The sequence below is a fragment of the Nannospalax galili genome, unplaced genomic scaffold (assembly GCF_000622305.1).
Source record: "Nannospalax galili isolate Female #2095 unplaced genomic scaffold, S.galili_v1.0 scaffold205, whole genome shotgun sequence".
NCBI classification, from domain to species: Eukaryota; Metazoa; Chordata; class Mammalia; order Rodentia; family Spalacidae; genus Nannospalax; species Nannospalax galili.
In genome coordinates, this window is record NW_008353921.1 from 86,786 (window position 1) to 100,025 (window position 13,240).

Consider the following 13,240-nt stretch of genomic DNA (forward strand, 5'->3'; position numbering starts at 1 on the left):
GAACCCTTTTTAAAAAAAAAAAAAAAAAAAAAAAAAAAAAAGGATAAAAATGACAAAATTGAACTCAGTGGTTATGAGCATTGGCTGCTCTTGCAGAGACCTGGATTTGAATCCCAGCAGCACCCATATGACGGCTAACGGCTAACAACCATCTGTAACTCCAGTTTCAGGGGATCAGACACCCTCTTCTGTCCCCAACGGCACTGTCCAACACAGCTGCACTTACACACATGCAAGCATAACACTCATACACATAAAAATAAAAAATGACAAAAATACAAGATGGGAGGAAGTACCTGCAAACCACTATCTGACAAAAGACTAGTACCTGGAATTCATCAAGAACTCTAAAACGAAACAATGAAAGTAGAATATGAGTAAAGGACATGAAGAAACATCTAGCTGAACAGGATATAAAGATGATGAAGGGGCTGGGGAGGTGGCTCAACAGTTAAGAGCACTGGCTGCTCTTGCAGACCTGGGTCTGGTTCCTGGCACTCACATGGCAGCTCACAATTGCATGTGACTCCAGTTCTAGGGGATCCAGCACCTTCTCTGGCCTCTCAGCACCAAGCATGCGCATAGTGCACATACAGACATGCAGGCAAAACACTCATATACACAAAAACAAAACTTAAGAAACGATGGTAATGAAGCACATAACCAATGTTTAGCATCACTGGCGATTAGGGAAATACACAAAGAGGCATCAGTACACAAGTATCAGAATTCAGTAAACAGTTGACAGCATCAAACGTAATGTAGGATGGATGTGTGGAAAGCAGATCATGCACTGATGGTGGGACTATAAAATGGCACAGGTACTCTGAAGCACGGCAGTTTCTTAAAATATGGTTAAAGAAATGGCACACAATCATGTTACAGAATATTGTTCAGCAATCCTTCCCCTCAAAAGAAAAACCACCAAAAAAAGGAACTATGGAACTATGGTTAGTATATAACAACTTGGATAAATCTTCAGAGAATTATGCCAAGTGAAAAAAGCCAATTGCCAAAGGTCCATACTGCATGATTCCATTTATAATACAGAATGTTCTTAAAATGACAGATATAAAATGGAGAATAGATTATCATGGCTGCCAGGGACTGAGAAGGTAGAAGAAGATGACAAATGGATGTGGTTTAAGATGGCGGCATGACTTCTGTAGCTGTAAGAATGCCCTATATCTTGCGTCCATCAATGTCAGCATCCTGGATATTAAACTGTAACTTTACAAGATGCTCCTATGGGAGGAAACTGGGTAAAAGGTACATAGGTCTCTCTGTACTCTATTTCACAACTGCATCTTAAATTTGAAGCTATCTGGAAAAAAAAATTTAGACTTAAAACATAATCAAATCTGTTGTATCCACACTGTCTGTAATAAACTCCTGGGGACAATACAGTGCAACTGCAGCAATGCAATCAAATTCTCTGAAACTGTTGCTCCCAACATGAGGAATTCTCTCTTGGTAGGAAAGATAGCATAATTACCAGTGCAGCAAATCTGACTCACCGTTTGTTTCTGGAGACCATCTAACTTGTCCTCAGCACTCTCTTCTTTATCTATGTTGCCTCTAAATAAAAGTAATTATATACCACTTAAAAATTATGTTATTACCAGCATGCTTGTAAGAAAACCCCCGAAATCCTTGACTAAATGGAAAATCAATAGACCTCTTCCTCCACTGGCAGTCAAATCTTAATTATTCTTCCTTTCTTTTCAGAGAACCTTAGATAAGTTTCTTAGATAAGGTTTTTACCATCTTTGGTAAAAAGAGACATTTTTTACCAAAATGGCTATCACTTTGGTGGGCAAAGATGACCACTCAACTGAGACCTCACACGAGGCTCCAGTGTACTTAGAGGCTGGCTGCTCATGACACCATCAGCAAAAAGGCCATTCGAACCCATCAAGAGCTGTCTGCATACAGGGCTGACAGAAGGGTAAGAATAGCCTAGACTGAAAGTTGTGCTAATCAAGTTCCACCCCAACCAAAGGAGTGACTCTTTCCTTCTTCATCTGGCAGAAACAGGCTCCTGAAAGGGAGCTGTCTACTGCAGAGAAGGAAGGGCACTTTATTGTCCTTGCCATCACACTTATGACGTCACACTCAGCTGTTTAACATTTCTTCTCCTGTGAGCTTAACTACTGCTGATGCCTGTTTTTCACGATTCTTTTAAAACGGACTTTGAAATAAATATGCTTGTCCTAAATATGCTTGTCCTTGTTGCCCACGTTCAGGAAGTGGGAGACTCTACCTACCTCCAGTGTATAACTGGAAAGGAGAGTCCCTCCCCCCCCAACCCCACCCCCACACGTACTATAAAATCGCATGCTACACTCAGGTACTGACAGGGAGTGTTTTTCCTGAAGCAGTCAATTTAACCAACACCAGGATCACTAGTCATTAGGGTCTTTGTTAATGTCTTTTTATTGCATGTATTTTTATTGCATGTCCACAGGAAATGCCTTTCTGGGCAATGCAAAGTATTATCTGATACTCAGAGGGAGAAAAATTTGGCCAAAAGCTTATAACATATAATCCAGGCAGTAAATGTGGCTTTCCAAAAAATCTGTATACTTTGGAAAGCTATTGTTTTTAGCTGTTGTTAGCTTTCCTTGAGAATTGACATATTTCTGGGGTTATGCAAACCATAAATAAAACTCAGCCAGAGGGTACTTCCACATGTTTTTGTATAGCAACCCTCCACAGACCAAAGTGACACAGCCATTAGGGAGTGGCTCCAAAGTCCACCTGAGAGGCTGTGAAACCTGTAAGTGATACTGGCCAGCTGAGAGACTTTATGATCAGGAGGCCTGTATTTGCTATGCCTCTGTGTAGTTTTCATCCAGGTATAAGAGGTTTAAGTCTTCCTTCAGAGCCCCCTGAGGAGACACAACGTGAGTGTGGGTAACAAGCAAGGCAGGATAGCAGGCAGCCTGAGGAACTCCATGAAGGACAAAAATTGGAATTTGAGTCAAAGAACAAGTTTACGGCATAGTAGGATGGACCCAGAGAAGCAATTTCAGGGACACAGTCATAGCAAGGCTTAAGAGGGATGTTAGACATTGAGGAAAAGATACAGAGTGTTGGATGTATGTGGAATAGGACATACATTGGTGACAGGGAAGGTGATGTAAGAGTTGGCTGATGTGGCTTCTCACCTTTCAGGAAGATCTGAGGTTCCATCCGCAACACCCTGTTCTGCAGAAAGGGACTTCTCATCAGGCATTCCGACTTTCTCTAGGAAGCAGAGTGCTGGGTCTGCCCGCATAGCATTGTACCTCTCATAGCCTGAGTGAGCAATGAGAAGTTCAGAAGTCAGGTCAGAACTCACCAAGTCATGTCAGAACTCATCAGATCTGCCCTGAGCCCTAGATGCTTACTTTGTTTTTCTTATTAAGAATTATGACAAAATTAAAAAAAAAAAAAGAAAAAGAAAAAGCTTATTTAGGATTAATGAGACCTTATGAGACTTCCAAACTGGGAAAGGTCCTGCAGGTACTTCTGAGCAGCTTCTTAGAAAGGCTGTAGCTTATGTAAACACTCTGTGGTTGTGAATAGAGACAGTACACAGATGTAATTCTCAGTGGTTTGCAGCTTTGGACAGCAAGGGATACCAGATGAACTGCTTTTACAACTTCTTCCTCCAATTCCTTGACACCTTGTTATGTTTTCAATGGGTTGTATTAGTTATTTTCTGTTGCTGTGATAGAAACACCATACCAAGGGAACTTATAAAAGGAAGAGTTTATTTAGCTTATGGTTCCAAAGGGGCAAGAGTCCATCATGGTGGGGAGGTGTGGCGGCAGAGGTGTCTGGAGTAGGAGCAGAAGCTAAGTGCGCACATCTTCAAGCAGGCACAGGAAGCAGAGTGTGACTGGAGATCCACCAAGGCTTAAGGCTTTTCTAAGCCCACCCACCCTCTGTGACATGCTTCTTCCAGCATGGCCACACCTTCTAAGACCTCCCAAAATAGTGCCACCAAGTGGGGACAAAATGTTCAAATACAGCTGGGCATGGTGGCGCATGCCTTTAGTCCCAGCACTGAGGAGGCAGGTGGATCTCTATGAGTTCAAGGCCAGCCTGGTCTACATAGCGAGTTCCAGGTCAGCTGGGGCTACAGTGAGACCCTGACTCAAAAAAAAAAAAAAGTTCAAATACTTGGAGTCTATGGCGGACATTCTCATTTAACACAGGTCTCGTTTTCTTACAGTCCCACTCTAGCCTATGTGCTAGAAGAGGAAGCTAAACAAAATGATGGATGCAAGGGCTGAATTATAAAGAGGACCACTGTGATTGGGCTTAAAAGACCTGCTGTTCTGTATTACAAACCCAGTAAAAAATCCCAATACACACTGGCCAGGGCTTTGAATTGCTCAGCACACCTCCAAAGCAAATAGGAGTATTTTGAACCAGAGATGAACTTTAAAGGCAGAACAATGAAGAAAAAAAACAACTTGTACTTTATGTGTGTACTTGTGGAGACCATAGGTTGGCATTGGGGGTCTTCCCCTAGTGCCTGCCACCTAGTATTGGAGACAGGGTCCCTCCCTGATCCTGAAGCTCAGCAGCTGGCGAGGGCAGCTGGCCAGCAAGCTCTGGGGATCCTTCTGCATCTGCACTTCCTTTTTCCCTGCATCAGGCTCCAGGTGCACACTCCTATGCCTAGCTTTAATGTGGGTGCTAGGGATACAAACTCAGGTCCTCCTGCTTAGCAGACAGCTTCCTGATGAGTCACCTCCTGGCCACCATTATACTTTGAGAAAGTCCAAGCATGAGAACAATGTGTTATTCTGTCAAACTGAACAATTATGAGATAGGACTTGTTTAAGCAAAAGACCTAAATCTACTGTCATACAAACTTTTGGGGGAACACTTGTGAAAGTGAAAATTCTTGTGATGTTTCATGTCATAAATGAAGTCAATCTCTCATTCTATAGCATGTGAGACCCTCTGGTAGGTGATGGAAGAGCTGAATGCAGTTGAGAACCAGCCTGGTTATTCACTTTGCTGGGTCCACTTCCACCGTGGTATTGTTCTCCTGTCACTGTCCTTCACCTGTATGAGCACCTGGCACCAAATTTGGCTCCTCTGGAAGAGTAGCATTGCTGAGCCATCTCTCCAGTTCAAGGCACTTGATCTTTTTTTTTTTTTGAGACATGGTCTCCCTGTAGCCCCAGGTGTCCTGGAACTCACTATGTAGACAAGGCTGGCCTTGAACTCACAGAGATCTGCCTGCCTCTGCCTCCCGAGTGCTGGGATTAAAGGTGTGCACCACCACGCCCGGCCCAGCACTTGATTTTTCATTTATTTATTTTCATTTTACATATACGAGTATTATGCTTGCATGTGTGTAAGTGCACTCCCATATCCTGCAATGGCCATGGAAGACAGAAGAGGGCGTTGGATCCCCTGGAAATGGAATTACAGACAGTTGTTAGCTGCCATGTGGGTGCTGGGATTGAAACTGGGTCCTCTGCAAGAGCATCCAGTGCTCTTAACCAGAGTCATCTCTCCAGCCTCTGCACTCTTTTAACGCAATGTGACTCTCCTGTCATCTCTGACAGGTGCTGCTGCCATCTTATCACTGAAGCACATGCCATGAGAAATGGCTGTCTTGTTCTTTTTACTCACTTATCCTTTACAATGGTGATCTGATCACTGTAAGTCTCTCTGATGAGACTGTGGGCTCTCTAGGAATAGAATCTTGGGTCTCCCTCATTATTCTGTTCGGCCTCTAGGGCAGGGCCCGACGTTGCAATCATTCAACAAATTGACAGACTAGGTGAGTCAGTTTTCCCAAGACTTGTTTTCTTCCAATTATTGTTATAGGAAGACTAATTTTCACTTTTCCCATCTTAGTTTACATCAAAATTTCCCAATATGCCCATCTTAAGGAAATTCCTGCTACTGCCTGTCTCTCAAGGAGAGGGGTGAAATCAAGACAGAGAGACGGTGAAAGCCTTCCTCCTTCCACTGTTCCTTTACCACTGAGGGAGGTTAACTGTCCATGAGCGTTCTGACTCCATGCGCTCTACTTAACAGAGCATGAAGTAGGCTAGGATCCTTCATGTGCCCTCCTGGGTAAGTCTCTATACTGTATATTTTGTCGTGTCATGTGTCCCAACGGAGCAGTTGTCAATACATTTGAAAGCTGTCAAGAGCATCATTCAAACTAGGCTTGCCTTAGGGGCTTTCTGCTGCAGGCTAGAGTCCCAACTGAAGAAGACTCAGCTTATTCTACTAGGGTTGGCTTGAAGATGGAACCTTCTCATTTAAGCAGGTTGTCTGAAGAGAGATGTATATGCAAAACTAGAGTTTCTTTACAAAGAAAATAGTTGAGGTGCTATAGTGCACTTAACCAAGGCATGGAGGAGAGGCAGAGGTGACTTTGTGATGGTAACAATGATCAGTCAGCTGAAAGCAAGACCAGACTCTTAAGACAGTTAGAAGTGAAGACAGGTACTTGTTTCAGTTTTCTCAAGCTATTAAAAACCTTAGTCCTCTTTAATCTCTTCTAATGTTAAATAAATTAAATATTTGTTGGGTATGGTGGCACAGTTCTTTAATCCCAGCACTTAGGAGGCACAGGCAGGTGAATCTTTCTAAGAACAAGGCCAACCTGCTCTGTGAATTCCAGACCCTGTCTCAAAAAAACAAAAAATGAAACCAAACAAATTAAAGATTTTCTAGACATATGTGCTTACATCTTTAACATCAAGATGGCAAAGATACAAACTAAGGATATATAGATTTCCCCCAATGACCTTAGAATTTTGCATACAAATGAAGGGCTAAAACCTAGCACTTTCCCTCATTAATTTATTTCTTTATTCAAGTAACAGTAAGTACCTACTATATACCAAGCATTAGGCCAGACACCAGGATAGTTCAGAATAAATGACAGGGAATTTGAGAAGACGGCTCAATTGGTGCTGTGGTTTGAATACGAAAAGTCCTCCATAAGCTCCTGTGTTTGAACACTTCATCTCTAGCTGGTGGTGCTGTCTGGGAAGGTTATAGAAAGAACCTTTAGGAGGTGGAGCTTTGTTGGAAGGCAGTATGTCACTGGGGGTGGTGGGTTTTGAGGTTTGATGGCCTGGCTCTACTTCCTCTTCTCTCTGCTTCCTGTGTGAATGATCATTCTGCTTCCTGACTTCCAGACCAGCCTCATACTCCTGCTGCCATGTCTTCACCATGATAAACCCTTTCTCCTCTAAGTTGCTTTTGTCAGGGTATTTTATCATACCAACAGAAAAGTAACAAAGAAGGCTGGTAGGAGTGCTTGCCGTGAGGGCATGAAGACCTGAGTTCAGATCCCCAGAGTCCACGTAAAAAACCAGGCACAGCTGTGTGTGCCTGTAACCTCAGTGTTGGGGGAGATGGAGATAGGATGGTTTCTGGGGCTTGCTGGTCAGCTAGCCTAGATGAGCTAGGTGAGTGCCAGGTTCATTGAGAGAAACTGTCTCAACGGATAAGGTGGAGATTCATAAGAGAATATGCTTGATGTCCTGTGGCTTTAATATGCATGTGAATACACCTTCACACATTCCTGCATATGACACACACACACACACACACACACACACACACACACACACACACACACGCTCGCACGCACACACACATGGGCGCATGCACACACACACGCACACGCACAAATAAATGAGGTGGATGCAGTCCCATCTCAAATGCAAACCAGCAAGTTAGGAAAATAAAATATCAAATATGTTCTTTGTGACCACAGTTACTCTTTTGAAGTTTCTTAATAGTATATTCATAGAACTGTCATGAGTCACACACATTCATCTGATCAAGACTCCAAGTAGGCAGAGATGATGTTCAGCTTTCTAAGAATTAGACAAGGGGATTGTTGGGGTTTTGAAGGAATGTGTAGAGCTAAGTGAAGACTACCTGAATCATCTTTCCAGGGAGAATAGATCCAGAAGGGAAAGCATTCTTAAAATACATACCATGTGGCCGGGCGTGGTGGCACACGCCTTAAATTCCAGCACTCGGGAGGTAGAGGCAGGCAGATCTCTGTGAGTTCAAGGCTAGCCTGGTCTACATAGTGAGTTCTAGGACAGCTGGGGCTACAGGGAGACCCTGTGTCAAAAAGACCAAAAAAAAACCCCCAACAACAACAAAAAAAACATACCATGTTTGAACACGCCAATGAGAAGGGATTTATCAGCCTCAGCGTCCCACCAATCTACAGGGATCTCCACGTAGTCGATGTCGGGCAGAGGCACATCGAGCTCCCTATGGAAGGAAGGGTGTGGACTTAAGAGTTCCTTCCACACAGACACAAATGACACAAAAGCTACTGACCCAACCCTGGTAAGAAGGCACAGTCCTAGTTGCATGCTCAGATGCTAAAGTAACAATTAAGAGAAGAATTCAGAAGGCTACAGGTCAATATTTCTTAATCAGGCTTTGTGTCAGAATCACCCATGGAGATATTTAAGCAGATGAACTTGATGTCTAGACTCCACTTGAGATGGAAGGACAATCCTGAAGTATCCTTTAGAGAATCCATTACCAGTTGGCCCTGCGCTCAATGTGTACAGTTTTGACATGTGTAACTTTAAGTTGGGAACAACAGCAAAAGTCTGTGATACACTGGTTATTTGAAGGCTAAATTTCCCCCAGTGCTTGAACTGAGATATGACTGAATCCTTAAAATACTATCTAATCATCTGGCTCAAAGGTTGCACTGTGCAATCTGGGATATAAATAGGGCCTTTCAGAAAGTAAGTGGTCTGTTTGATCAAAACTGATCATGAATTGCATTGTTCTCAGCCAAAAAGGTGAGTGTAATTTGCCTGGGAAGCAGACACGCTGGGATTGGCAGGCATGCTAAATGGGCAGGCCTGTGGTATCAGCCCCTCCAAGTTCCTTTCCATGTTCCGAGGTTGCACAATGGACTCTTAGCTCACTGTCTTCCTCCATCTGAGTTCTGGCTCTTGGAAGGTTTTGGGGGTTAGAGGGAGGCACATCTAGTTCCTCCCTTCCCTCCCCACTGCCAGAGATGCTGCATTTGAAAATTATCCTTCCATCAGGCTCTTACTATGAATGACACAAGCCCGACTGCTCCTTGACAGGCCCAGCTCCTTTTATGAAGTCAGTATGGCTCCCAGCTTTCAAAAAACCCACTGGTCTGTCTCCACAGTGTCATGGGAGGTATCAACTTTTTGGGATGACTGCTGCCATGCTTATGACAACTGCTCACCAAGGCTAAATTAAGCCTAAACAGGACCAGTGAGGAACTGAGAAGAAAGTAGAGGCTGTTTTTCTCTACCCACCCATTTACAATCTGGGTAGCTTGTCCTGGACAGTGTGAGAACATGGGTCTCCTGAAGCAACAGTCTGGTCAGTCTATGACTGGCAATTTATGTCAATTCTTTAACACTGACAGCTGAGGTTGGTGTTTACCTGGCAGGAGTTCCCTCAAATGCTTTATCAGCTGCTTCTCCCAGTATCTCAGCTTTTAGGTAGTATAACATCCGGACTCGCAAAAGCACCCTATGAAGACGAACACATTAATGCAAATACTGAGGTACCTATAACTACATCACCTAATTAAGACAGGGAAATTCTGAGCATTCCTGAACAGTTAGTAGTAGGAAGGGATGTATCAGAACACACAGACCAGAACAAGACAGCAAGTATCAATGCCAGATGTTACTAGGATCACCTGTGTTAACCCAAGAAAATAACCATCTCCCTTACTTGGTAGACTACTCTGGGAGCCAAAGGACAGAGCAGAGACAGACGGCAACATCTTCATTCCTGATCTTTCTACATGGCTACAAAGACCAGAGGCAGAGCCGGCTTCTAAGAAGCCAATTATCAGTTTAAGAGTTATGAAAGAGTGAGTACTGCTGAATGTGCCTTCAATCTCATGTGCACACAGTGAGACAAATACTTTTCTCTCCTGAGGTCCTTCATTCACTTTGCTTCTGCATGGGCTATACACAGGCTCCATGGCAATGCTCCCAAATTATGTTTCAGCAAAGGCAATTAAGTATATGTTGGACAACTACCATCTACCCTGTGCCCTGCTGTGAAGCCTGTAACAAAGTAAACAACTCAACCGTGTTCTATAGGCACCTAAAAGTCCAGTGTGAAACCAGACCAACCAAGAGTCAGAACACAGAAGCTGACAGTCAAGGTCCAGGCTAAATGTGCACAAACACAGGGAGGAAGTACAGGTGCAGAGGACAGGGCTGTAGAGGAAATGCTTCATACTCAAGCGAAGCAGCAAAGAGGCCTAGAGGAGCACTTGCAGTTGACTCAATACCAGTCAAGAGTGTAAGTTTGGGGGCTGGAGAGATGGCTCAGCAGTTAAGAGCATTGGCTGCTCTTGTAGAAGACCCAGGTTTGGTTCCTAGCACCCACATGGTGGCTAATGACCACCTGTAACTCCAGATTCAAAGGATCTCATACTCTCTTCTGACTTCTGCTGGCACTGAATGACATGGGTGCAGCCAAAAACTCAAACACATAAAATATACAATGTAGTGGGCATGGTGGCACACGCCTTTAATCCCAGCACTCAGGAAGGCAGAGGCAGGAGGCAGAGGCAGGCGGATCTCTGTGACTTCAACGCCAGCCTGGTCTACATAGTGAGTTCCAGGACAGCTGGGGCTACAGGGAGACCCTGTCTCAAAAAAAAAGCAAAACAAAACAATAAACAAAAAACAAAAAACAAGGTAGCCATTAAAGAAAGCCTAAACAGGACCAGTGAGGAAAGCCTGTGTACAATGATAGTACTTAAATAAGAACTGACCTCCAAATAACTTGTGTAATGAAAGGGATTACAAATACTATGTACAACACTCTTGATTTTAAGGAAGAAAAAAGGAGGCTATCGGCTATATATTCATATATGTCAGTATCACACAGAGTATCTTTGAGGAACCAGGGTAACCTCAGCCAACTCGAGAAGGCAATGGAGGAACTGGAGGTGGAAGAAAAATTATTTCTGACAGAAGGGTTTAACATATATATGTGACCTATTAAAAAGAATGCAGGATTGAAGTCTCTAAAATGCATAATTTCTATTAGATCAGAGGAGAAAATGCCAATGTGGCCTGGCTTAGAGGCAGAGACAGGATGTCCTGACTGGCTCAAGAGTCAAGTTAGAAAGAATCCTGAGGGTATACAATGCATTGTAAGAGCGAAGAGATACTGTTAAAGAAGTTCTAGCTATGATATAGTGAAGGGAATTCAGATCTAGTTTATGCCCCAGGTCCCTAATCCTGTCTTCCACATCTTGCATGGGACATAGTTTAGGAGCATGAAGTGATCTCCCTGCGGAAGTCCCAGAAGCCAAACAGTTTGAGCAAGGCTGCCTCTGGAAGATGGAGGGGCACACTCACTTGTTGCAGTGCTGTTTAAGGTGTTTCTTGTACCCATCATCATGCAACACCACCTCTGGGTTGCAGGTGGCCAGCCAGTCTGCATTCTTCAGTTCTGGAAGCAATAGCTGGTTTTTCGTCTTCTTTCCTTTCCTTCCTCTGGGGACTGGGGCAGACAACCCTGGATTGGAGAGACAGTACAGGGCTATGGATGAGCAAAGGGGGCTTCAACTTGGATATTAACTTGGGTTGGGCTGAGTTGCAGAAGCAACCAGGCCATGTATGGTACTCCCTGGGAGGCTTCCTACGAAACTTTGGTAAATGAGCAGGAACACACATGGGGAACTGCAAGAGAGCCCAGCTGTCCTTAAACAAAACAATACAATACAGCTAAGGAGGATCCAAGGGAGAAATGAGAACACAGCCATTCCACCTCTCACCTGAGTGGTTCTGGAGGATCTGAGTTTGCCCATCTTTGGAAGGTGTGATCAGTTCCCAAATGAAACTCTTGATCTTCTCATCCCCCTTGTAATGCTTAACACAGTATACCAACAGGGCACGGCAAATCATTTCCATATCCTTCTCATTCAGGTGCCACTTGAAGCGCCCATGAGTCAGGATGTCCTTCCACCGGCCCCAGCTGATGGTGGGAATACAGAAGGTATTGAAGGTCTGTGAAGGGCCACAGACACACCCTCCACATGGTAGGGATTAAGAGTCAAGATGCTTCCCATCCTCTTATAGGTCTATTAGTTATCCCAGAAACTGTCCTGAAAGGCCTGTGAGGACTATGTGTCGACAGTAACAAAACATCACTAAGGTGACCTAGACAATGATTCATATGGTTGCTAGGTTGTTAAGTAGTGATAAACCAAAATACTAGGGACAGGGAGTAAGTCTGGAATTGGCTGAGTGCAGCTGTAGTAACTGCCCCATAAATAAGGCCTTGAGTAACATTTATTGCACTAACTCTTTAGGAAATTAGTATCAGAGATTTACTGTGACATGCATTTGAGGTCATGGTATGTCTACACTAAGGTGACAGAGCACAGTGACGAGGGGAGTTCCAGTTACAAAGCAGAGCTCTCTTGTGTCAGCAGATCTCATTAGCTGGTAACCAGAGGGGACTAGAGAGAAACTGCCCAAGTCGTACATGTTGAAAAACAGAGTGGGAAAATAATAGCAGCAGCAGTACCACCACCAAGCAGAGCCAATACCCACCCAAAAATGAGCAGGTTCTTCTCTACCCGGAAGCACTCGGCTCGGAGATAGCGCCTGGCTTTGTCACTGAGGCGCCTGGACCTTGTGGGCCTTTCGTCTGAGTCGCTGTCTAATTCTGAGAACTCCATGAGCTCGTCTTCCTCAAAAGAATTGTAGTGTTTGGTCTGCTTTCTCACACGAGGCCGGTCGATCACTAAGCTTTCCTAGAAACGGAGAAGATTATGGGAGGAAGCCTCTTCTCTCTACCATCACGATGTACAAGCATCCTGCGGCCGCTTCTCAGGATGCATTTGAGAAGGGAGCACCCCAAGCTATCCTCTGGCAAGAAAGGCTCTTTACAGCCTACCTGCTGTCTCCATGACCATAGACATAGGACCAGCACAGGGGATTCTCTGGGAATTGCTTAAGTTGTGTTTCCTGGTCCCCAGTACTGTCTACCACCATCTGTTGTGCTGCCACTATTCTAGCAGGCAGGGCCTCCCAGTGCCCAGAGTGGCAGTCTGCTCTTGTCAAGAAAGACTATAGTGGGGAGCCCAGCTGTTCAGCCTGGCATGCAGAGAGCAGTTGGTGCTCTGGAGACAGGACAGGTCAGAGAATTCCATCTGCTCAGCAACTTTCTGAAGACAAACACATCCTGCTGCTTTTAT

General features: G+C 44.3%; 1 protein-coding gene across 1 annotated transcript in view; it reads right to left on the reverse strand.

Moving 5' to 3' along the window:
- Chd6 (chromodomain helicase DNA binding protein 6) overlaps nucleotides 1-13,240 on the reverse strand; it is a 218,395-nt gene that overhangs the window by 29,160 nt on the left and 175,995 nt on the right. Inside the window, exons 21-27 of the mRNA XM_008850984.2 lie at nucleotides 12,594-12,796; nucleotides 11,813-12,012; nucleotides 11,394-11,553; nucleotides 9,445-9,534; nucleotides 8,168-8,271; nucleotides 3,171-3,300; nucleotides 1,518-1,578 (exon numbers count right to left, since the gene is read on the reverse strand). Of these exons, the coding sequence (XP_008849206.1) occupies nucleotides 1,518-1,578; nucleotides 3,171-3,300; nucleotides 8,168-8,271; nucleotides 9,445-9,534; nucleotides 11,394-11,553; nucleotides 11,813-12,012; nucleotides 12,594-12,796 (948 nt within the window). The remainder of the gene's footprint in view (nucleotides 1-1,517; nucleotides 1,579-3,170; nucleotides 3,301-8,167; nucleotides 8,272-9,444; nucleotides 9,535-11,393; nucleotides 11,554-11,812; nucleotides 12,013-12,593; nucleotides 12,797-13,240) is intronic.